The 21,325-nt window shown below is 41.8% G+C and overlaps 3 protein-coding genes across 6 annotated transcripts; 2 read left to right on the top strand and 1 right to left on the bottom strand.

The window, feature by feature from the left end:
• Positions 1-5,136: 5,136 nt before the first annotated feature.
• LOC116214486 (upstream activation factor subunit UAF30) lies at positions 5,137-6,208 on the top strand. Its single transcript, XM_031549890.1, has 2 exons — positions 5,137-5,463; positions 5,819-6,208. The coding sequence occupies exons 1-2, from the start codon at positions 5,236-5,238 to the stop codon at positions 5,942-5,944; spliced, it is 354 nt and encodes a 117-aa protein (XP_031405750.1). The 5' UTR covers positions 5,137-5,235; the 3' UTR covers positions 5,945-6,208.
• Positions 6,209-7,427: 1,219 nt separating this feature from the next.
• Positions 7,428-10,341, top strand: LOC116214423 (F-box protein SKIP31-like). Its single transcript, XM_031549833.1, has 9 exons — positions 7,428-7,678; positions 7,788-8,003; positions 8,115-8,188; positions 8,635-8,710; positions 8,819-8,929; positions 9,287-9,461; positions 9,586-9,704; positions 9,839-9,899; positions 10,004-10,341. Exons 1-9 carry the CDS (start codon positions 7,601-7,603, stop codon positions 10,072-10,074), a joined length of 981 nt encoding a protein of 326 aa, XP_031405693.1. The 5' UTR covers positions 7,428-7,600; the 3' UTR covers positions 10,075-10,341.
• A 1,190-nt stretch (positions 10,342-11,531) lies between these two features.
• LOC116214465 lies at positions 11,532-19,857 on the bottom strand. 4 transcript variants are annotated; one of them, XM_031549877.1, is made up of 5 exons: positions 19,726-19,857; positions 12,655-12,746; positions 12,386-12,494; positions 12,137-12,289; positions 11,532-11,882 (listed from the first exon to the last, which is right to left on the bottom strand). In XM_031549877.1, the coding sequence occupies exons 2-5, from the start codon at positions 12,660-12,662 to the stop codon at positions 11,700-11,702; spliced, it is 453 nt and encodes a 150-aa protein (XP_031405737.1). In that variant the 5' UTR covers positions 12,663-12,746; positions 19,726-19,857; the 3' UTR covers positions 11,532-11,699. The 4 variants fall into 4 exon arrangements, with proteins under 4 accessions (XP_031405737.1, XP_031405741.1, XP_031405733.1 ...); XM_031549881.1 differs by having other exon boundaries at positions 12,655-12,743; positions 19,726-19,759; XM_031549873.1 differs by lacking the exon at positions 19,726-19,857 and adding an exon at positions 18,294-19,566 and having other exon boundaries at positions 12,655-12,743.
• Between the last annotated feature and the right edge of the window lie 1,468 nt (positions 19,858-21,325).

Here is a 21,325-nt window from a genome sequence, read left to right on the forward strand (position 1 = left end):
CTTTTATGTGGATTAACATGTGTAAGGACACATGTCATAAGGGAACCTTAATTCCCTAAATCCCACATCGGTTGGGATTTCATCTTCACCCCCCATATTGCTTATAAAAAGGGGCAGTAAGCATGATTATATATATATGCTTATATATAAAAGCGCACACATATTATATATATATGCTAATATATATATGTACGTGCATATATGTGTGCATATAAAATATATATAATTTGGGTTGAATTGTTCAACTCAAATTAGGTCCATTAGTCTGAAAATTTCGGGTGTCGCATCGGTGTTTCTTTCGAGTGTTGGTCGCTAGCACCGCCGATCTCGAAAACTCGTCGACAAAGTCGGTGTGGATTCCAGTAGAGGCGTCACGCGTGGGACGCTCGGTCGACAACTTTAAATATTCCAGGTACGTTTTTATTTACTCTTATTCTTCTAGTAGGTCTTGGAATTAGTTTCACGGGTAGGAAATTTTGAATTTCTGTTCCTTTTCGCTTCCGTTGCGCCCCGTGGAACTAGCAAAGACTGCACTCGCAATAAAGAATGAAGATAACATAAACGGAATAGAATGGTTTTACATAGTTGTTCTCGTTTTGTATGACATTTCCACTGCACTTCCGTTCTATTCTTTCCTAGCAAGCAATACAGCAGGCAACACCTAAAAACATAGGAATGAAAAGACCATGAAGCTCACCATGGAAACATAAGAATGGAAAGATAATGTAGTTTACAACGTTATCGAAATAGTTCATTATGGAAAGTGATTTTATTCTATTTAATGCCCTTACTCTTATACCGGATGATGTGATGATTCAAGACAGGCCCTCGAGGTCTTGAGGACTCGAATGGGGGCAAAAAGTGGAGGATACTGACATGTTATGAACGGAACAAAGGTATGTAACAGTATGGAGCTAAAATCATCAATAACCATACGAACATGTACCTAAATAAACTCTTTTAAGGGCGTGTTTGGTAGCCGATAATATATCCATATTACAGGTAATGTTTGTTTGAATTACCTAAACTCACAAGATTTCCACGTTTGGTTGGAACACAATACCGGAAATGTGGATCTCCATTGCAACCACGTCGCCACTAAAGAGGTAATGTACATTTCCACCATGGGAGGTGTCTACATAAATACATACATACATATATATATATAAATGTATGTATCTATATTATCACTTTCATGAAATTTTCATTTTTTAGGCAAAAATTACCGTTCAATTACTCATTGTTTTCCTTCTTCCTCATAGGACCCATACTATCACTACGAACAGCAGCAGCCACAGCCATCAGTTTTGGCCGCTTCCCTCACCATCGCCAGTTCCACCCCCATTGGACGAAAAACTCCAACACAGGTGAATGCGTGCTAGCATGGTGGAGGGTGGTGGGGGCAAGCTGCAGCTGCCAGCGTGATGGAGGCATGGCCGAGGTGACAAGTTGGCTGCGAGATGGTGGAGACAAGAAGTTTAACAGGGTGAGCTAGCATTTTGAGGAAGAAGTAGAAAAGAGAGGTTGTGGGTGATTATTTTAAAAATTCGCTTTTATTTTTGATAATTTTTACAAAATTAAAAACAATAAAATCAGATTTTTTCGGGTGAAATAGGGGTCGAAGTCTGAAAAGAAAAACTAGACTACACAACTCTTTGACAACATGAAATAACCAAAAAGCTCTGCCCTCCCTCTCTATCTATCCAAGAAATAGAAAGGCAGAGGACTTTGGTATCCCCTCCAGTCAAGAATTGGGGCCTCACAATCACCAGCTAGTCAATATGCTTTTCTCTCATGCATGTATAGGCCGACTAAACGGTATTCTCATAGCAATTGGGGTTATGGATTTTCAGTTTATGAGGGGTAGTATAGGATCCGTAGTAGGAGAGAAAATCACTCACTTGATCGAGTATACTATTCATAAATTTTTATAAGGTTCTTCTTTCGAATGAAGTTCAATAGTATCCAGAGAAATCATGTCTTCATCCATAGGATCCCAAGTACCTGGATCAATTGAAAAATCGATTCGATCTAAAATACTCATTTTCAATAATGGGGTAAAAAAGCCCTAATAATATCACCAAACAAGAGTTTATTAACACCCTCCAGGTGACGATAGGAATGATGAACACCTGAAGGAAGCTCCAATGACCAGTGAACCGTCCAATTCCCTTCCCTTCTTCGAAAGCGTGACGAACCCATAATTGCCAATCTTGTGCCAACAGCCTGCTAATCGAGTTAATCAGTCCCTGAATGTTTTAGGAATAGATTGCGAACAGCTTCAGAATCAACCTCAGCAACAACAAATTACTCAAATCCGAGTAGCCAAGCCAAATCCAAACCGGTCCCCATATATAACTCAGCTACAACCGATGTTGTCGCTATGCCAAATACCAAATATGGCGATGGTAAATTATCATCAGTTTAAAGTGTGGTTATCTTATCGAAAGAGGATATAACGCAGTAACGTACTTCTCGTTTGGTGATTAAGAGGTTTCAGGTTCGATACTCAGTGAAACTACTCGTACCTCTTTATTAGGGGAGCGTTTGGTTTCAGAGTTAAACTAAGTTTGATTTTGATTTTGATTTTGATTGTAGAAAAAAACAAATGAGATGGTATTATAAATTTGACTTGGGAAACGTGTGTTTTTGTTGTGTAGTGGGTAGAGTTAAAATCAAAATCATGATTCTAAAATCACATCATGAAACCAAACGGGCCCTAGATATTTAGGATTTTCTATTTTAATATACTAGGTCCATGAACTTCCTTTATAACCGAAAAAAAAAGTGTGGTTATTTTTCTACGTTGTGGATTGTCGGTAATGTGGTTACTTACATTGTACCAAACGCAACCCAAAGAATCTCAGAAGCTCGAAGCCGACAGCGTCTGAGGGTGAAAACAATGGGAGGAGGGAACATCAAGGAGGGACCGAGGGCCCTCTCGGGTTGTGAACACAACCAAAGGGAACACAGAAGCAAAAAAAATATTTTGACACGCAAAAAGTCATAGAAAATCCACGTCATATCCTACTTCCACCCTGCTAGTGCACATCCACGTCAACCCAAAATGAATTTTTTTTTAAATTGTACGGAATGATTCCATTACATGGAAAAGACTAAAAAAAAAAACATGTAAAACAACATCAAATCTGCGTAGTGTATCTTTCCCTTTGTTCTTTCTTTGTTATAAAGGGGGCTATGGCTTCATCTCTTTAAGAGAGAGAGAGAGAGAGAGAGAGAGTGGCTAGGCTACAGTTAGCAATAGGCTCCATAGATGGGAATCATGGGTAGCTCTTCTTTTAGAATCTGCACATGTTGGAATACTAGTTTGATTTGAACTCTGCAACTCCAGCCCAGAATACGAAGAAAGGAAACAGACCAAAGGCCATATTAACCCAACAGACAAAGGTGGAAGTCTAGGAATGTTTTCGAATCTTCAGGGGCTTATAGCTCCTAAACAATCACGGTGGCATATCTTAAAACGTGGCACAACAAGATAGAGATACATATATATGTATGTATTATCTATATGCATATCTTATATTTGCTACTCATTAGCTAGTTTGTGGAGAGACATCTAATGGATATCCGTTCATCCAAAGGAAAAAAAAAAAGTTATTGATAGCTTCCTTCACTGAGATATTGTCATGTTGACTTATTAGACCTCATTTTTTTTGGAGTACTGTGTCACAAGAAAATCAATTATATGCTAAGGGAATTTGAGACAACGAGCAGTTGGTTAGGTTCAGAATTCAATTCTCTTGGGGATCGGCATCTGGAGTACAATATATCATCTAGTGGACTAATCGGTAACTACGACGCCAGACACTATCGACAGCAAAAAAAAAAAAAATTTGCAGAGAACTACAAGCATGATTTGACTCAATATATCCGGAATAATAATAATGAAGAAATAGTGCAAATGATTGTCTTTTTTGGTATTCTGCGATCTATCTCCATTGCCGATCACTAGAGTTGCTCCGTCTTTTAAGAAGATAATGAGTTTTAGGGTATGACAGCGACGCAACTCTACGTTTCATCTAATCTAAAACATGAAAAGAAAAGAAGTGGATATGGATGGCATCCATTTCCTGTTTCTTCAACATGATATTAACTGTGTGGTTTCCCCTCCACTTCCCGGGATTCTAGCGTGACCAGCCATATTGAAATTTGTAGTTTGATATGATATTATCGTATTTGGTGCGTGACACATCACTGTTGAGAATTATAATCCCACGTGAAAAAAATAAAATAATAATCATTAGTTTATATAAGGTTTGGATATTAACACTTATCAGCTTGAGTTTTTAAATGGAAATGGGTCCAAGCCCGTATAAGCTCAATATGAAATTTAATATGATATCAGAGCCCAAGTCACGCATATACGTGCCAACGCGAGTGTGTGCACCCACACCACACCAGACCCAATATGTTGAGTGCAGCCAAAAGTGCGCCTCGTGTTAGTACCCCTCGCCCAAGCACGAAAAAAGAGTTCGGCTTGAGGTCAATTGTTGAGGGTAGGTGTTTAAGGGTACGTGACAAAGTATAGACAAAAATAGACCACACGTTGCACGTGAGAGCGAGTGTTAGGAATTATAATCCCACATGAAAAAAAATGAAATACTAACCATGAGTTTATATAAGGTTTTGGTACCAATACTTATCAGTTTGAGCTTTTAAGTGGAAATTGGTCTAAGCCCGTATAAGCCCAATAAAAATTTAATAATTACATGAGAGGCATGCATAGGTAACCCTAGAAAACACGATCATTTATCCCGGTATAGTTCAGCTTGGCCAAGCAATCCGTCCATTAAATCAAAGGACTGACCTTTGAATTACTTTCAATGATACGAAGAACAATGATGTGGGAAATTAAGTATGCTGTACAAAAAATTGCCGGCATAGGCTCGGTAACTCGAGCCTCGTTAAATTGGATAACCTTGTAGAAACCTTAGACCTGAACTTCATATTATGGGTTCGGCGAATACACTTGCCTTGGGTATTCGGACATCAGCTGCAGCTAGACACATGAAGGGAATATGTCCAACAGTCGGACAAGTTCCCAAGGGTCCAAATAGGTATCCTGCAAACAATGAGGCACAAATTGTCACAGAATAAAACTTCAGGGGGTCGAAACACAATTTTACTAAATTACGGTTCGCCCCTCAAATTTTGACCCGACAGTAGCAGTATTGCCCGAAGCGTACGGTAAACTGGAAGGAGGAGGAGACAACAATGGCGGGTACTAGTCATCTAACAAGGGCATTGGGTGGAGGAAGCAGGGCTTTAATGGCGGCTGCAAAGGGGAGCAACACCAGCGGACTGCCCAAACTCAAAGGAAAGAGCAAAGCAACGACGCCGTCGGCTTCATCGGAGCTCGGCAAGTTCATGGGCATACCCGAGAAGCCTCGCTCTGACACCTCCATCTTGATCTCCAAGTTCATCAAACTCCACACCCGCCAGGTCTGTTCCAGAATCAAAGTCAAAGTCCCCATCCCTAGACGTCGCCCTTTGGTCCTTGCACGTTACCTGTTCGACGAAATATACTCTGAAAAGATTAACTCGTCCACATGTTGAATAATGGATTCTAAATACGTCATTTTTTTTCATTGAAAAAGGCTTGATTTCCACCGTTAGGAGTTCAAAGTTTGGATCTTGTTTGGGTTCATGGGGTTCGGTTGCACTCGGTATGTGTCATAGAGATTGAAATCAATCAAGAATGCTAAAGAATTTCCCACTCGGTTCATTTGCTTCCATCAACAGCTTCAAAAAAATGTGTGCATTCTGATTCTTCGTGCCGACTAACTTTGTCTGGCAGAATCCCGGAGTCAAGAAGGACATCCTCTGCGAGGAGAAGTTGAAGAGTGTATTAGAGGGGAAAGACTCTGTTGGTATAGCAGAAATTGTCAAACTGCTGTCTCAGAAGCCTGCCCGACCCGTCTAATTGTTGATTCTTAGACATTGGGAGCATTGGCGTGATGCTCAAAATCTTGCCTACATTCGAGTATACGAAAAGATTTCGGCTACTAGAGTATCTTAAGTTGGTGCCATTACCATGTTTATATGGTTTTATTCATGTAATAAAATCGAGTCCAACTCCAAGCAAAGAAAGTTTTCTTTTGATGAGTTCCAGATAATGCTAGGGTTAGCTTATTCCCTTATGTATATTTACAAGCTCCAATGGATACACCGATTGCTGAAAGTGTCACATCTCATGTTCCATAAGGCAATAATCAAGGTGACAAATTCAAACTTAAAAATCATCCTCTAACCGATGAATGTTCATTCTAAAGTGTTAATTCAAGATAATTTAGACAGCTTATCCAAAAGGACAGTTCGCTATTGCCTGCACATGGAATGGTCTTCGCATTAAAGGGTTTACCATGACTTGGTACAAGTTTCTTTGGTCTTCCTCTTCTATTCCTAGACATTGCTTTGTCTTCTGGCTTGCCATTAGGAACAGGATTAATACCCTTGATAGGCTTTCTAGATGGAAATGGAATCTTTATTTTGAGCGTTCATTTTCTTCCGTGGTTTGGAATGGTATCTTGAGATAATGGGGGAGAATGGAAAGAAGTAGGGGATTGGGAATTTGGGCTTGAATGAGCTGCAAAGAAATACAAGGGGAAGTCTATTTATGCTGCTACTACAGAACTTGCTTGGCATGCTTGTGTTGATTACGTACGGAAGCAAGAAATGACCAGATTCTTGCGGAGCTAACTCCTTATGTGATCAGGATTCAGGACAACCGGATGTATCGAGCAACCCGCGAAGTACAAGCTTCTAGGAGCTGATTTGCAGAAGAAGATAAAGAATGACTCGCAAAAAAGAAGGTTGGAAGCTTGGGGTATATCATGATTAATCTACAGTTCACGATCTCTCACGGTTTGGGCGTTTGCTATGCAAAAATCACCCTACCTTGCCTTGGAGCTTGGCTGTATGCTCAATGTGGTTTTATTTTCGATCCTGTTTTGCTCCTCACAGCTATGTGCTCATCCGTTAAGTGATGTGGGCATGCATGCAATCTTTCCTAGTGGCCCAGCTGTGATGGACTTGATATTTCGTTTTGAATAAAGAGCTAAATTTACGGATCGAAAAATAGAGAATATCATCTCCCCTATGATAATAGACTTTGGAAAGTGACTCTCGGAAGTTTTAAAATATAAAAATTTGCCCCTCGTACTGCTGAGCTTTTTTTTTTTTTTTGAATCAGTTACTCCATAAACATTGGTCCCAAAAAATTAACTTGTTATGCTCATGAAAGTAGATTTCTTGGTGATGCCACAAATGTGAGGGACGGTTGTGTTCATCTACGATAGTTAGGGGAGTGAAACTGTTTATTTCAAAAATTGGAGGAGTAAATGTCCAAGGCATCTAATTCTGGGAGAGATATTTGCCCACGTAAGAGGTACCTGCGACAGTGTCGGGCCCAGCCTGGCCCGAATTTCCTCACCAGAATTGCCCGAGCCCGAGCCCGCGTCTTCTTCTTCTTCCTCCTCCTCCGTCCTGGTCCATCGACTTTCTATCTGCTGACTGCTTTGATTGATTTTGGTTATGATATCATTGTCTCCGGCTACCACGTTGCCGTCCGGTAGCTCCCATGACGATGTCGGACGACGAGAACGAGAGCCTCGCACATTTCCTCGAGTCCGAGGTGCTCTCTGAGATGTCGGATCAGGTACCCAATTCATTCGATGTGCTTTCGTTTTCTGCCCCGCCAGAAGCAAACGGATTACCGTTCCTCTATGTTCTTCGTCGATGAATCAATTTTTCATGGTTGCTCGCAGGAGGAGCCCGACCCTGATGAGCCGGAAGCCAAAAGGCCTTGCTTTGAAGAAGAGGGAGACCGGAGGAACGATGACAACGACGATGGAGACAACCAAGTCGGCAGCAGCAGCAGCAGCAGCAGCAGAAGCGCAGCGCCGTTGAGGGTTGAGAGCGGAAATATCGGCAGAATCCCTCCGGAGCTCTTCCCTCACATCCTCAAGTTTCTCTCTTGCGAGGCGCGACAATAACCCTTCATGCTCCTTTTGCCAAGCCACAGCCACTCTGCTTCGAATTTTTGTGTTCCAAGCATTACCTTGTAATTGTTTTGTGGGTTTGATCCTCTGCAGGATCTGGTGTCGTGCTCGCTGGCGTGCAGATGTCTGAATTTCGCTGCATCCGATGAATCCTTGTGGCGTCGCCTGTGAGTTCTTGTCCTCTCTGTCTAGTTTTTAAAATTTTTTCCTTCTTATAATTACATCGTATGTCAATGAGTAATTCCTGGTAATGTAGTTCTTGCACATAAATCATGTCGGTTTCATTAGGAACCTCGCAGAAGATTGCCAACTACCCTTAATTGTGCTTCATTTAAAGATTATTGGATCTAAAAGCCTTCATTGACTGTTCTACACACATAGTCCATAAATCCCGCAAGCTTGAGCTATAAAGTTGCATTTGTTTCTTTCAGTGTGGTTGGAGTTCACATGTGAATGGCATTTCTATTAGATGATTTATGCATATAAGTATGTACATGCATATATGTGTGTTCTAGCTATCATGCCCCCAGTCCTTGAATTTTGAGTTGTCATCTTTTATGTATAAATACTGAGAGCCAATCAGTTAGTTGAACTTCCCGTTGAATGGATGCAGCTACTGCATGCGTTGGGGTCTTTTGCCTCTTACAAATACCCCTCGACAATGTCCATGGAAGAAGCTCTATGTTCAGGTAGCCTTTCCAGGATTAATTTACAACCTTGCTCTCTCGTTCCTATCTTTTAATGCCCTCTCACAAAAGCCAGGGACTTTAAAAAAAAAAATATATATATTTGTGCAGCGTGATGGGGAGGACATGGTTGGACTCCTCAAGAATTGCCAGCCCGAGTTCAAAGGTTATTACATGCAAATGCAAGCAGCAAAGAGAAGCCAGGCACCCCTTCCTTCTCAGGTGAAGAGGATTCAGACTGCTTGTTAGTTTTGGCATTGGTAACGAGGAAAGGCTTGGAAAACAAATAATCTTTCTTTGTGTCATAAAAGACTTTCTTGCCACCCAAATTGCTTTTTTCTCCCATTAGATACCATCTCAAGCTATTGCTCGACTTTATCCAACAATTTTAAGTTGGGGTAGAAATTTGATGTTCCATATGACCTGGTGTACGTTGCAGTCATTGCTAGATCAAGGGTTGACCTGTGATATTGCGTTGATGATGGTGTGGTATCACCTGATACAATGACTAACTACTGCTTCTGCTTAAGCTGGCCTATACTTATATCATCCTGCTGGATTATCTGCGGATTTGTTTAGGTGAAGGATGATCGAATACTTTTTGACAAGACGGTTGCAGACCAAGTTTCTATCTGGAAAAGGAACAACGGTTTCACTGATAAGGTCATACTTGACCATGCCTGTTCCGGTGAAACTTGTTCTTACTACCGGATTGGAGATGCTTTTGTTTGTGAGGAGACTGGGAATGTTCATGGTAAGAATGTTTCCATTTGTTATCAATTTCCAAGCTTCTCTAGAGGCAAGTACGCTCGGTTTACATTGTCCTTGGGCTTCATCTCTAACTGTGTTGTATCTGAATCTTGGCTATTGCCTTTCAGTCTGTGATGATACGTGCAGAGAAGTCGATATGGACCCTACCAATGAACTGTTGGTGTGCAAGATATCAGGGCATTGTTTCGATAGGATGTTGTCACCCTCTGAAATGGAACCGGACGCTGTGAGAATAAATTATTTGTTTTTCATCTGTTTTATTTTATTTTGCTGGAGTTTAGTATTTTACTATTACACTTCATTTTATGCCAATGATTGATCATTACTTTATGCTGTTTCCTAATTTGCATGGGAATTCAGGATCAGCAAGGGGGGGCAGCGACAGATGAAGCTGAACCATTCATGGGGTCTGGTCGATTCGGTACTGATTAAGCATCTTGTTCCTTTTATCTATGTGCAAGTCCTTTTGCTGCGTTACCTTTCACTGCTCACCAAATCGTGCTATAAATTTTGCATTTATGGCAGCGCGGGCTTATTTGTTAGGATACAATTGTGCCGACGAGAAGGAGTTGGAAGATGCTTTGAGGTTCTGCTGATTCCTGAAGTTTGCTGTTGTATCAATGTTCTCAGAGAATATGCACAAACTCTATAATCCTTGCTTACGAAGTGAATATTTAGTAGTCAATTTGTTTTACCGAGCAACTATTTTTAATTTTGATTTTAAGAAGTGATGAAATCTGTCAAATCACAATAGCTCTGCCCTATTGCTCCACTATCCTTCTGCACTACTAGACACACTAGCTTAGCTTAGCATTGATTTTATCTCCTTTTTTTTTATAAAGGAAAAATAAATTGACTACTGATCTTCAATTGATATTTGATTTGACATCATTGTTGGGTTTGACGGTGGACTAGGTGGTGCCATACCAGTGATATTAGGTTTCATATCCTCATCTTGAGACTCCATTGACCCTAACAAAAGCCCTCCCGAACATTCCATTATCTCAATTGATGTCGATGCAAATGTCGATATCATGTCAAAATATCTCCCGTCTTGATTGGATGATTGATTATTTCCCGCTGCTGAGTTCATGTGCATTTTCTTTAATTTCGAAGCTCGCATGTCTTGTACGTTCTAGAGGGGACTAATTTAATTTACTCGAAGAACAAAGATTGGGCTTTAAGGTTGAATTCTGATTATAGATGGAAATAGCTTATTCCGACTCACATATACCTTGATTTAGACGTCGAGAAATCAAATTTTGAGGCTTCGGTGGATGTGAATATGCGAAGGGATTACAAAGTGAAAGTCGTAATGGACGGACTCGAAGTTTCATGTACCATTTTGATGGCAAAATTTCTTTGATGACCAAATTGATTGCTCCGGTAAACTTCACGTATCAAAATGATAGTTTATTAAAATATATATATATATGAAAAGCAAAAGCCCCATATTCCCATTCTTCGAATTTCCAGAGAGCTGAAGACATGAGATGGGCATCTTTGGCTGTCATTGCAAAATTTCACTGCGGCAGCAAAGGCAGGCAAAGTAATACTTGCGCCCATATGGAGTCACATCAAACATTATCATCTCAGTTGCTAAAAAAGAAAAGATGCTGCAACTGGACCAGTTATGAGCCGCGAGCATACAAACGATGTGCATGATTGCGGAGCTGACAGTCTCAAACTTCCTCGACTTGAAAAGATCAGCCTCATGCTCGAGCTCCATCGAATATCGGTTTTCAGGCTCGGCGTAGTCTAGAGATCTTACTCATAAAGGTTAAGCAAAGCAAGAGTTTGGCATTGGCTAAGCAAGCCAATGCATCGTCTCGCCCATGGTCAAGTGATCGGCTTGCTTTAGTATAATATGTGCAGACTCAGAGGCCAGTGAGCTATTTGAGGAAAGCATTGTCAAACTCGAAAACGGGTATCAATGGTCTAAGCAGTCTAGCTAGCTAGCAGGAGCTTGATAACTACAAAAAAAAAAAAAAAAAAAAGAACAAGAAGAAGAAGGAATTTTTGGAATGTTTTTGAACAGATGGAGCCCCAACCATGATAGACAACTTCAAAATTTCTTTTGGCCCGGACTTTGTATGTTGGAGATGTGATTTCACGTTCTACAAATGGATATCTGAGCAAAGAAAATCCTTCACCTTGTATCCCCCAAGTTCCCATCTTCAACCATATCGTCTCCACCGTTAACAGCCCCTCCGGCCACAGCTTAAGCTGCTTCTCCATCAGAATCAGCAATCGGCTGTGGATTGCCATCTGCTATAGTTTCGTCCAGCTGGTCAGCATCTTGAATCTCTGGCTGCGCCAGAGGAGGGGGCAAAGTTTCAGAGACCATCTCTGCAAGCTCTTCAGCTGCGGCTTCACCCAAACGAGCGTCACAATTCTCCACAATCTGCACAAACTTTTCATGAGAAATTAAGGGAAAAAAATAACCCAGGGAAGACTAATACCCGTTAGGTTGTCACTTCTCATAATGGATAGAAAAGTTATATTCACTTGCATTCCAGTCCTCATTGCCAAACATGTCACTGCATCTTTTAAATTGATATACCGGGCTGAAAGAAGCTCATTGCAAGTTAAAGATTCTTCAAGCTCCACCTAAACTTGACAAGATAAAGATAGGGGAAAATGTGAAATTAAACTCACCGTGAAAATTCCAACAGGTAGTGGAGGCCTAATGTTTATTATGTTAAGCACCTCCGCCTTTGCAAGGTTGTATGTCTTGACCTTTTGCACAAAGTCGGTCACATGCTCTCTTGTCTGATTGCATGCAGCAGTCTCGACCAAATACTCAAAAACCTAATTGCAAGAACTGGAATCAGATGGAAAACTTACATTGCGTTTCAAACTGAAAGAATGAAGCTACTCTTGTAGTTTCATAGACAGCAAAACAACCTTATACTCTGATGGGGCAACTGTGACGGCAACCTCCTTGGAAGCCCCTCTTGACCGCAAATAGTCCAGTACCTCAAAATTTGTAAGAGGACCATCATTGGCTTTTATTCTGCAGAGTGATTGTGATTAATGAGCATATCAGACTAAAGAGAAGAACAACTGAGCCTGATTAAAATTTTTCGGAACCCATGTATACAGACAAGATTAAAACAGAGGAGAGAAATCTTTAAGAAAAAAAATGAGAAGGAGGACCTTCAATGAGGACATACATTTTCATATTCGAAAAATAAGGAGCCTGATTTGATCCACTCTTCTCAAAAAGATTCGGTTGGATATACGCACTGCAAAGGTACAAGCTCTACTGCAGGCAAGTGATTTGAGTCAGAGAAGAAGATGATGACCGCTCAGTATACTTCAACAGAAAATTACAGGAACATACATACATTTAGAGGAAACAAGAAACGACAAGCAGATACAATATGATCTCTCAATGGACACGAGCAAGAAATGGGCATCGAACTGTTGCTACTCCACTCAAAAACCAATTACATCCACTTCAACAAGGTAAAGCTCAACGATGCGGTCAAATCAGGGACCGATTACAGAATGCAACCCCAAGAACATTAGCAACAGTCATCGTCCTTTGGAGACTTCTCGTGGCAGCATAATTCAATCATTGCAGATGAAGAATAGAGATACTGAATCCCTATCTAAACCTGCAGAAGCTCTAACTCCATTGAAATTCGGAAGTTTCCAAAAAGTCATTCGTGAATGTTAAAATGAAACAAAAGCGAGTAGCCCTACCTCCTCGTCAGAGCATCATCAAACCATAATCACCCAATCATTGAGAAGTCAACCCTATATGAGACAAGTTCTTAAATTCAAGATCCTGATCCTACCTGGGCTCCTATCTTATTAAGTCCCAGATCCGAACCTACCCAGAACCACAGGTTCCAGTTATCAAATTTTGAACATGTTGCTTCCATTAGGAAGGTCCCGTTTGGTACGCTGGAGTGAAATGGAATGGAATGGAATGAACATTTCATCCCTCCACTCTATTTTCTCATTTTGGTGTCTTTTTGTGAGTTGGAAAGGGCACTCCCTCATGATAGCTTTTTTTTTTTTCGAATGAACATTCCCTCAAAAAAGATAAAGCATGGTCAGTACCTCATTTCAACTACTTTTTGTGTATGTATCATATATTTTCTTTGAACTTCATATATCTAAGAATACATGTAGAATGATATCTTGGTAAATAAGTCCAACATTATAATTATATTCCTTTGTATTGTAATTGAAAACACAGAGATTGGGAAAAGAATCGTAAGTGGGATTATCCACACTTAGCATTTTATATACTCCAATGAGTTATTTACACAACTAAAGAGAAACTAAAGACTATTTACATTTAAGTCCTAAACTATTGAGATCTATATATTTAACACCCCCCTCAAGCTGGAGCATATATATTGTGAATGCCCAACTTGTTACAAATATAATCTACTCGAGGACCTCTAAGAGCCTTAGTAAAGATATCTGCCAATTGATCATTTGAACTAACAAAGGCTGTCACAATGATCTGAGATTGCAACTTCTCTCTAACAAAATGACAGTCAACCTCGATATGTTTCGTTCTCTCATGAAAAACCGGGTTCGATGCAATATGTAGTGCGGCCTGATTATCACGAAATAACTTCATAGGACCAGGTTGTTCTACTCCTAACTCTCCAAGCAATTGCTTCACCCACAACAGTTCACAGGTGGTTAAAGCCATTGCCCTATATTCAGCTTCGGCACTCGATCGGGCAACAACATTTTGTTTCTTACTCTTCCATGAAATAACATTCCCCCCAAACAAGACACAGTACCCTGTTGTGGATCTCCTGTCTGATTTTGAACCGGCCCAATCTGCATCAGTATATCCAACGACTTCATTATGACCTCGATCTTGATATAGCAATCCTCTACCAGGAGCTCCCTTAAGATACTTCATAATTCGAATTACAGCATTCCAGTGAGTTTCAGTTGGTGAATCTAGGAACTGACTGACAACACTCACTGCAAAAGATATGTCTGGTCTAGTAACTGTGAGATAGTTCAGCTTACCAACCAGTCTGCGATATCGCCCAACATCTAGAAAGGGTTCCCCTTCTCCTGGTGCTAACTTGACATTAGGATCCACGGGCTTACACTCAAGCAATTCCGTTTCTTCTAAGATGTCTAACACATACTTCCTTTGTGATATGTAAATACCACGCTCAGACTGAGCAACCTCAATCCCAAGAAAGTGCCTCAAGGCTCCCAAATCTTTAGTTTGGAACTGTGAGTGCAAATAAGTCTTCAGTTGAGAAATGCCAACTACATCATCCCCCGTAATTACAATATCATCAACATATACAACCAAGAGAATTTGTCTTCCTCCAAAGTGTCTGAAGAACACCGAATGATCAAATTGACTTCTTACTAGACCAAACTTAAGAACAGCTGAACTGAAACGACCGAACCATGCTCGAGGAGACTGCTTCAACCCATATAAAGATTTACGGAGTTTACATACCTTGCCGAAGTACTCCCCCTGAGCAACAAACCCAGGCGGTTGCTCCATATAAACTTCCTCTTCTAAGTCTCCATGTAAAAAGGCATTCTTGATGTCTAACTGGTGGAGCGACCAATGACGAACAGCTGCCAATGACAATAATAGACGTACAGAGGCCACCTTAGCTACAGGAGAGAAGGTATCTCCATAATCTAATCCAGGAATTTGTGTATAGCCCTTGGCAACTAGACGAGCTTTCAATCTATCAATAGAACCACTTGGTGACATCTTCACTGTATACACCCATCGGCAACCAACCACAGTCTTTCCAGGTGGCAAGGATACAAGTTCCCAAGTACTGTTGGCATGTAAAGCAGACATCTCATCTTCCATTGCTTCCCGCCAGCCAGAATGTGACAATGCCTCCCTAACGGATTGAGGAATAGAAATAGAATCCAAAGAGGAAAGAAAGGCAGAATAGATAGGAGACAGACGACTATAACTGAGAAAGTTATATAAAGGATAAGGATTGGCAATGGAACGGGTACCTTTTCTCTGGGCAATAGGTAAGTCTTGCTCAGGGACGGACATCAATGGTAGATCCGAGGAAGGAGGCGCGACTGGAACAGGGGTAGAGTCCTCTGGTCTCGTAGGAGAGATCACCTGTACTCTCTCTACTGGCTGTGATTCAGCATGAGGTACCTTTTTCCTACGCTGATAAGTGATCAACTCACGTGATGCAGCTATCTCAGGTATCTCAGGAGGAGGAGTAGATGTTGATGGAACATTAGACGGGACAAGTACATATGGAGGAGGGAGAGACAACGATTCAGAAACCAACTCAGATTGATTGGGAGACTCAGAAAAAAAAGGTGTGGACTCAAAGAATGTGACATCAGCAATCACAAAATATCTGCGTTGTTCCAGAGAATAACATCTATATCCTTTTTGTCCTCGAGGATATCCCAAGAATACACACTTTAAAGAGCGAGGAGACAGTTTTGATGAACCTGGGAGCAATTGATGGACGAAACAAAGACATCCAAAAATACGTGGAGGCAAGGAATAGATTGCATCACGAGGAAACAAGACTAAAAAAGGAATTTGACCATGAAGGACACTGGAAGGCATTCTATTAATCAAATAGCATGCAGTGAGAAGTGCATCACCCCAAAATTTTACTGGTACATTCATATGTATCAAGAGAGTGCGTAGGGTCTCAACAAGATGCCTATTCTTTCGCTCAGCAACTCCATTTTGTTGTGGAGTATAAGCATAAGAAGACTGATGTATAATGCCTCGAGAGGACATATATGATTGAAATGAAGCTGAAAAATACTCTCGGGCATTATCACTACGAAGAGTACGAATTAAAACGCCAAATTGTGTTTGGATCTCAGTACAAAAGGACACAAATGTGGAGTATAGATCAGAACGATTTTTCAATAGATAAACCCATGTCATTCTGGAATAATCATCAATGAAGGTTACAAAATAACGATAACCTTGACTTGAAGGAATTGGACAAGGACCCCAAATGTCTGAATGAACTAAAACAAAAGGTGCACTAGCACGTTTATTGACTCTACTTGGAAATTGGGCCCAAATATGTTTTCCAAGCTGATAGGATTGACACTCTAATTGACTAACCTTGGACAAATTTGGAACCATTTGTTTCAAATTAGCTAAAGAATGATGACCTAGGCGACTATGAATCTGCTCTGGAGAAGCAGCAGCGGTGCAGGCAATAGGTACCTCAAATGTTGTTGGAGTAGATAGTCGGTAGAGACCTTGAAACTCACGCCCCGTTCCAATCGTTCCTCCGGTCCTCGAGTCCTGAATCACCACAGAGTCTGAGGTAAATGTTACAATGCAATTGAGACTCTTGGTCAGTTTGCTAATAGATATTAAATTATAGGGAAAATTATGAAGATATAGGACGGAGGATAAGGGAATGGAAGCAGTAGGTTGAGCCGTTCCAAGACCATTTACCGAGGCGATAGAACCATTAGCTAAAGTAATAGAGGGCAAAGAGCTAGAATTATGGAAGTGGGATAACAAATTAGAGTTACCGGACATATGATCGGATGCACCTGAGTCGAGAACCCAAGAGCCAAATGGAGATGATTTGGTAAGACATGCCACTGGCTGACTGGACTGTGCAAAGGAAACAATAGGAGGATGAGATGTTTGCTTTACTGCCTGGTTCTGAAGGAGACGAGTAAACTGAGCGTAGTCCTCTGCCGAAATAACCACTGAAGATGACGATCCAGTGGGTGTTCCTCTGTATGATGCAGAACTACTATCAGTGTCGACCGACACTTGCACCTAAGCCGCATTCGCGACCTTAGGAGGAAATCCATGTAGTGAATAGCACTTTTCCCGACTATGACCGCGGCGTCCACAATAGGTGCACGTTGGGGGATTCCCCCGACCCTTTCCTGTTTTAGATCCTCGATGACCCTTGTGAGTATAGGCAACACCGGCTGAACTCGAGGTTGCACTAGATGAGTTGGACTCAGTAACAAGTGCCGCCTTCTCCTCAACTATACATGGAGTTTGTGAAACATCAGTCACTCGAATCAATCGTGCAACCACATCGGCCAATGGAGGGATTGCCTCTCCTCTAAGAATTTGACTTTTCACATGTTCATACTCGGCTCCGAGACTCTGCAGGCAAATGATCGCTTTCATTTTGTCACGTTGATTCTGTTGTTCCTTTAGGTCAGCTGTGTAGGGCATGATCTCATCAAACTCAGTAAATAATCCTTGAAGTTTTGCCAAGTGTGTGTGCATATCCGTATCTAAAAGCTTCAGCTGAAATAGATTAGAAAGTACATCATACACCCGGGTGATATCGCAGGTATACACCTCCTGCACACGTGTCCACACTGATTTACATGTCCTATAAGGGCGGAACATGGACATTAAAGATGGGTCAATGGACTGCCATAACAGAGTGCACAGGTACGCATCAATTTGAGTCCAAGTTGCCTTTTTCGACTCTTCAATCTCCGAAATATTCTTTAGTGAGATGCTCCAAGTGCCCTTGACCCAAAAACCATAGCTCAACCGAAGCCTTCCAATCAGCGAAAGTTCTTCCACTCAACTTAACAGTAGAAACTACAGGGTTCCCATAGATTGGGGAAACGCCCACAGTACTTATCGAGTTTGACATATTAACTAAAGAGAACTACAGACAACAGAGAAACAGAGCCAGTGGGCTTAGCAAGCAGCAAGCAGAAGCACACTGAAGCAGCAAGGAGCTTCAGCAAACAACAACAGACACCCACAGTACTTATCCAGCTAGAGCATCAGCAAGCAGCAACGAAAGCAGTAACTGAAGAAACCAGTGGGCTCAAAAGCAAGTACCAGTAGGGTGGAGATGAAGCCAGTAGGCCCACGGGAGCAGACTGAAAATAAGGAGGGGACCACTTGAGACGAACTGGGCGACCACCTGAAGACTGACGGAACCAATACTTGAAGAAGAGACGGAACCAGCGACCTCTGGAGACTGAAATAGCGACTTCAGTGACTGGAGACAAGAACCAGCGACCGAAGCAGCAACTGGAGGCAGCTGGAAACAAAGAGTAGCGACTGAAGCAGCGACTGGAGGAAGCTGTGACTAGAGAAAGCTTCGAGCCAGGACGCCTAGAGACGAAGAGACAGCGACTGGAGAAGGAAGCAACAGCTGGGTTGACGATTGACGATTGCTTCAGCTGGGTTGACGATTTTCCCCCAACCCTAGCTCTGATACCATGAAAACACAGAGATTGGGAAAAGAATCGTAAGTGGGATTATCCACACTTAGCATTTTATATACTCCAATGAGTTATTTACACAACTAGAGAGAAACTAAAGACTATTTACATTTAAGTCCTAAACTATTGAGATCTATATATTTAACAGTAATGTTCAACAAAAAAATCGAAACTTTCCTCATAATACCATTACATTTCATTCTATAGAACCCCTTTAATTTCCGCATACCAAACGGGAAGATAATAATGTCTTGGGAATGGAAAAACAATGAGAATTACAACAACAATTAACAATTCCAACATCATTAACAATAACTCAATAGCTATCAAAAAACTATGTATATAAACATACACAGAGCAAGCATAAAAACTACATTATCTAAGGTGGCCTTTGGTGCATTACCATTTAACATTACTAGCAGTCTAGATTTCCACTTAGTTACTATTAAGATTACATGTTTGGTATGGACCGGTAATCTTGCCGGTAATCCACATTACCTTGCTTGGAATGAAAGAGATATTAACGGAAAACTTGTGTCTTTTACTGAAATACCATAAAATAAAATCCAGTAACTCTAATTACAGCTCGAAACACAAGATGACCAACCCGATCACCCATCAACTCATTGATGACCGGTGATTGCCTACCAGCAACGCCCAATTTCAGGCAACCAAACTTAACTAGTCATGTGACATCGCAGTAAGCATGCGCGAGCCGTAGTGAAATCACAAGTGAAGTCACCAATTCGGACTCAATCAAATTATGTAAGCCCAATATCATCTGGTAGAATCATAGTATGAGTCAGCCCACGCCCATTTCGATGAAAATGCAACCTCGTATCATCATCATATATGATATCAAAGCATGAATAAGAACAAGCCCAATATGATTCAGACACCAACGACAATGCCCAATATGAGGATACTTCAACAATTCAACTTGGTATCATCATCATCATCATACATATACAGGGCATGAAATCAACGACAAAGCGAGAATGAAATGGGCAGCCTCGAGATCCCATTGGCACCAAAGGACATACCTGATTAAATTTGGCAGGAGTCTTGAGAGGGGCAGGAGGCGTAGACGGGCCAGTGAAAAGGGCAGAGGGGGCAGGAGTGGGCGACGGCCAGGAAGAATCGACGGGCAGGATGCTGGGAAGGGCTTATCCGGGCAGAAGGCGGCGAAGGGCAGAGCCGGCGACGAGCAGAGGCGACCAGGGGGAGGGGCCGGCGTCAGCAACGAAGAAGAAACACGGAAGCAGCTATTCGCTGACAGGGAAACACCGAAGTCGCAGAGGACAGAGAGGAGGTCGGTCGGAGGAGCTGCCTTTCAAACCTGCAAGGAAGATTGGGAAATACGGGCAGGACCAGAAGAGATTCGCGAAGACAAGGAGGAAGGCTGTCGAGCAGGAGAAGCAAGAAAAGGGGGGTGTTGGCGGGGGACCGCGCGTTCAGATTAAAGCAACCAGTCAGGCTGTCGAGCAGGAGAAGGAAGAAAGTGGACGGCTTGATGTATAATTGAGGATGAAAGTAATACAGCAGATGAATGTAGGGACTAAAAGTAGATTTTCCAAATTTTACGGCGGGCGGGCGTGGGATTGATCGGAGCTTGCTCTTTATCTGCGATCATCAATCAGCCCTTGTTCTCGATGGCTAACCGCCTGTTCGGTGGAGAAACAAGCTCTGGTCGGAAATGGCCATCACAAACCCACCGCCCGCCCTACGCTTGCAAGGTCTTCGACGAAATTCGTTAGCCAAGCTTCTACGTGTGGAAACACCCTCGTACGAGCTTATGCTTAAAGCCCTGATCCTGCGCTGAGCCTCCACACCTCCCTCAGCCTCGTGACAGGCTGCCTGCCTGCGAGTGGCGTCCCTGCTGAATTGCCATCTAACTAGATATGTATGCCGAGAGTAGTGATCTAGAGAAGGCACTTGAGGTCTTTTATTCAGCAGAATGGAAGGATCGTCTTTGTTTGGAGTGCGATGATTGGTGGGGTTGCGATCCACGGGCGAGGAGAATAGACCTGTTCTTGAAGGTGCAAGATGCGAAGGTGCAGCCTAGTGGGCTGTGACTTACACAAAAATCCTCTTATGTGCCTGCAGCCACTCTGTTCTGGTGTAAGAGGAAAAGGTTTGGTTTAAAAAGAATGGAAAGAGTTCGAGGATTGTTCCTTAAAGCAAACACTACGAAGCTTGCATGGTCGATATTGCCTTCAAGAAGGAGAATGGAGTTCAGGACCCTGCTTGGGGCTGATCGGGTTCATGAGATTGTTGATATATATAGTCCAAGAGTTCTGTTGAAATTTGCGTAACTTGGACCTTCAAAATGATGCATCTGCCTATTTGCTTTTCTCGAACATTTATTCCATGAAGGGGAAGTGAGCTGGTGTCTCCAAATTAAGAAACCTCATTAGAGAGTGCAGGGAAAAGAAAATACCGGGTAGCTCCATCGAGGTCGACCATTCATGAGTTTCTCGTAAACGATAATTTTCACCTTTATGCAGATCAAACATATCCAAAGTCTTTTGGTTGCTTGCCAAACAAGTCGCTTGTTCTGCAGCTGGTGGAAGAAGAAGAAGAAGAAGAGGTGAAGAAGCGAGGCCCAGAATCTGCATAGTGAGAAGCTAACAATTGCATTTG

This window comes from Punica granatum, chromosome 1 (assembly GCF_007655135.1).
Source record: "Punica granatum isolate Tunisia-2019 chromosome 1, ASM765513v2, whole genome shotgun sequence".
Lineage (NCBI taxonomy): Eukaryota > Viridiplantae > Streptophyta > Magnoliopsida > Myrtales > Lythraceae > Punica > Punica granatum.

Coding starts and splice junctions, on each gene's coding strand:
- LOC116214423 (XM_031549833.1), top strand. CDS start 7,601: ATGACGATGTCGGACGACGAGAACGAGAGCCTCGCACATTTCCTCGAG. Junction 8,189..8,634: donor GAATCCTTGTGGCGTCGCCT/GTGAGTTCTTGT, acceptor GAATGGATGCAG/CTACTGCATGCGTTGGGGTC. Junction 8,711..8,818: donor GGAAGAAGCTCTATGTTCAG/GTAGCCTTTCCA, acceptor ATATTTGTGCAG/CGTGATGGGGAGGACATGGT.
- LOC116214465 (XM_031549877.1), bottom strand. Junction 12,290..12,385: donor TTGCCCCATCAGAGTATAAG/GTTGTTTTGCTG, acceptor TCTTGCAATTAG/GTTTTTGAGTATTTGGTCGA. Junction 11,883..12,136: donor TACCTGTTGGAATTTTCACG/GTGAGTTTAATT, acceptor AAGTTTGTGCAG/ATTGTGGAGAATTGTGACGC.
- LOC116214486 (XM_031549890.1), top strand. CDS start 5,236: ATGGCGGGTACTAGTCATCTAACAAGGGCATTGGGTGGAGGAAGCAGG. Junction 5,464..5,818: donor TCAAACTCCACACCCGCCAG/GTCTGTTCCAGA, acceptor TTTGTCTGGCAG/AATCCCGGAGTCAAGAAGGA.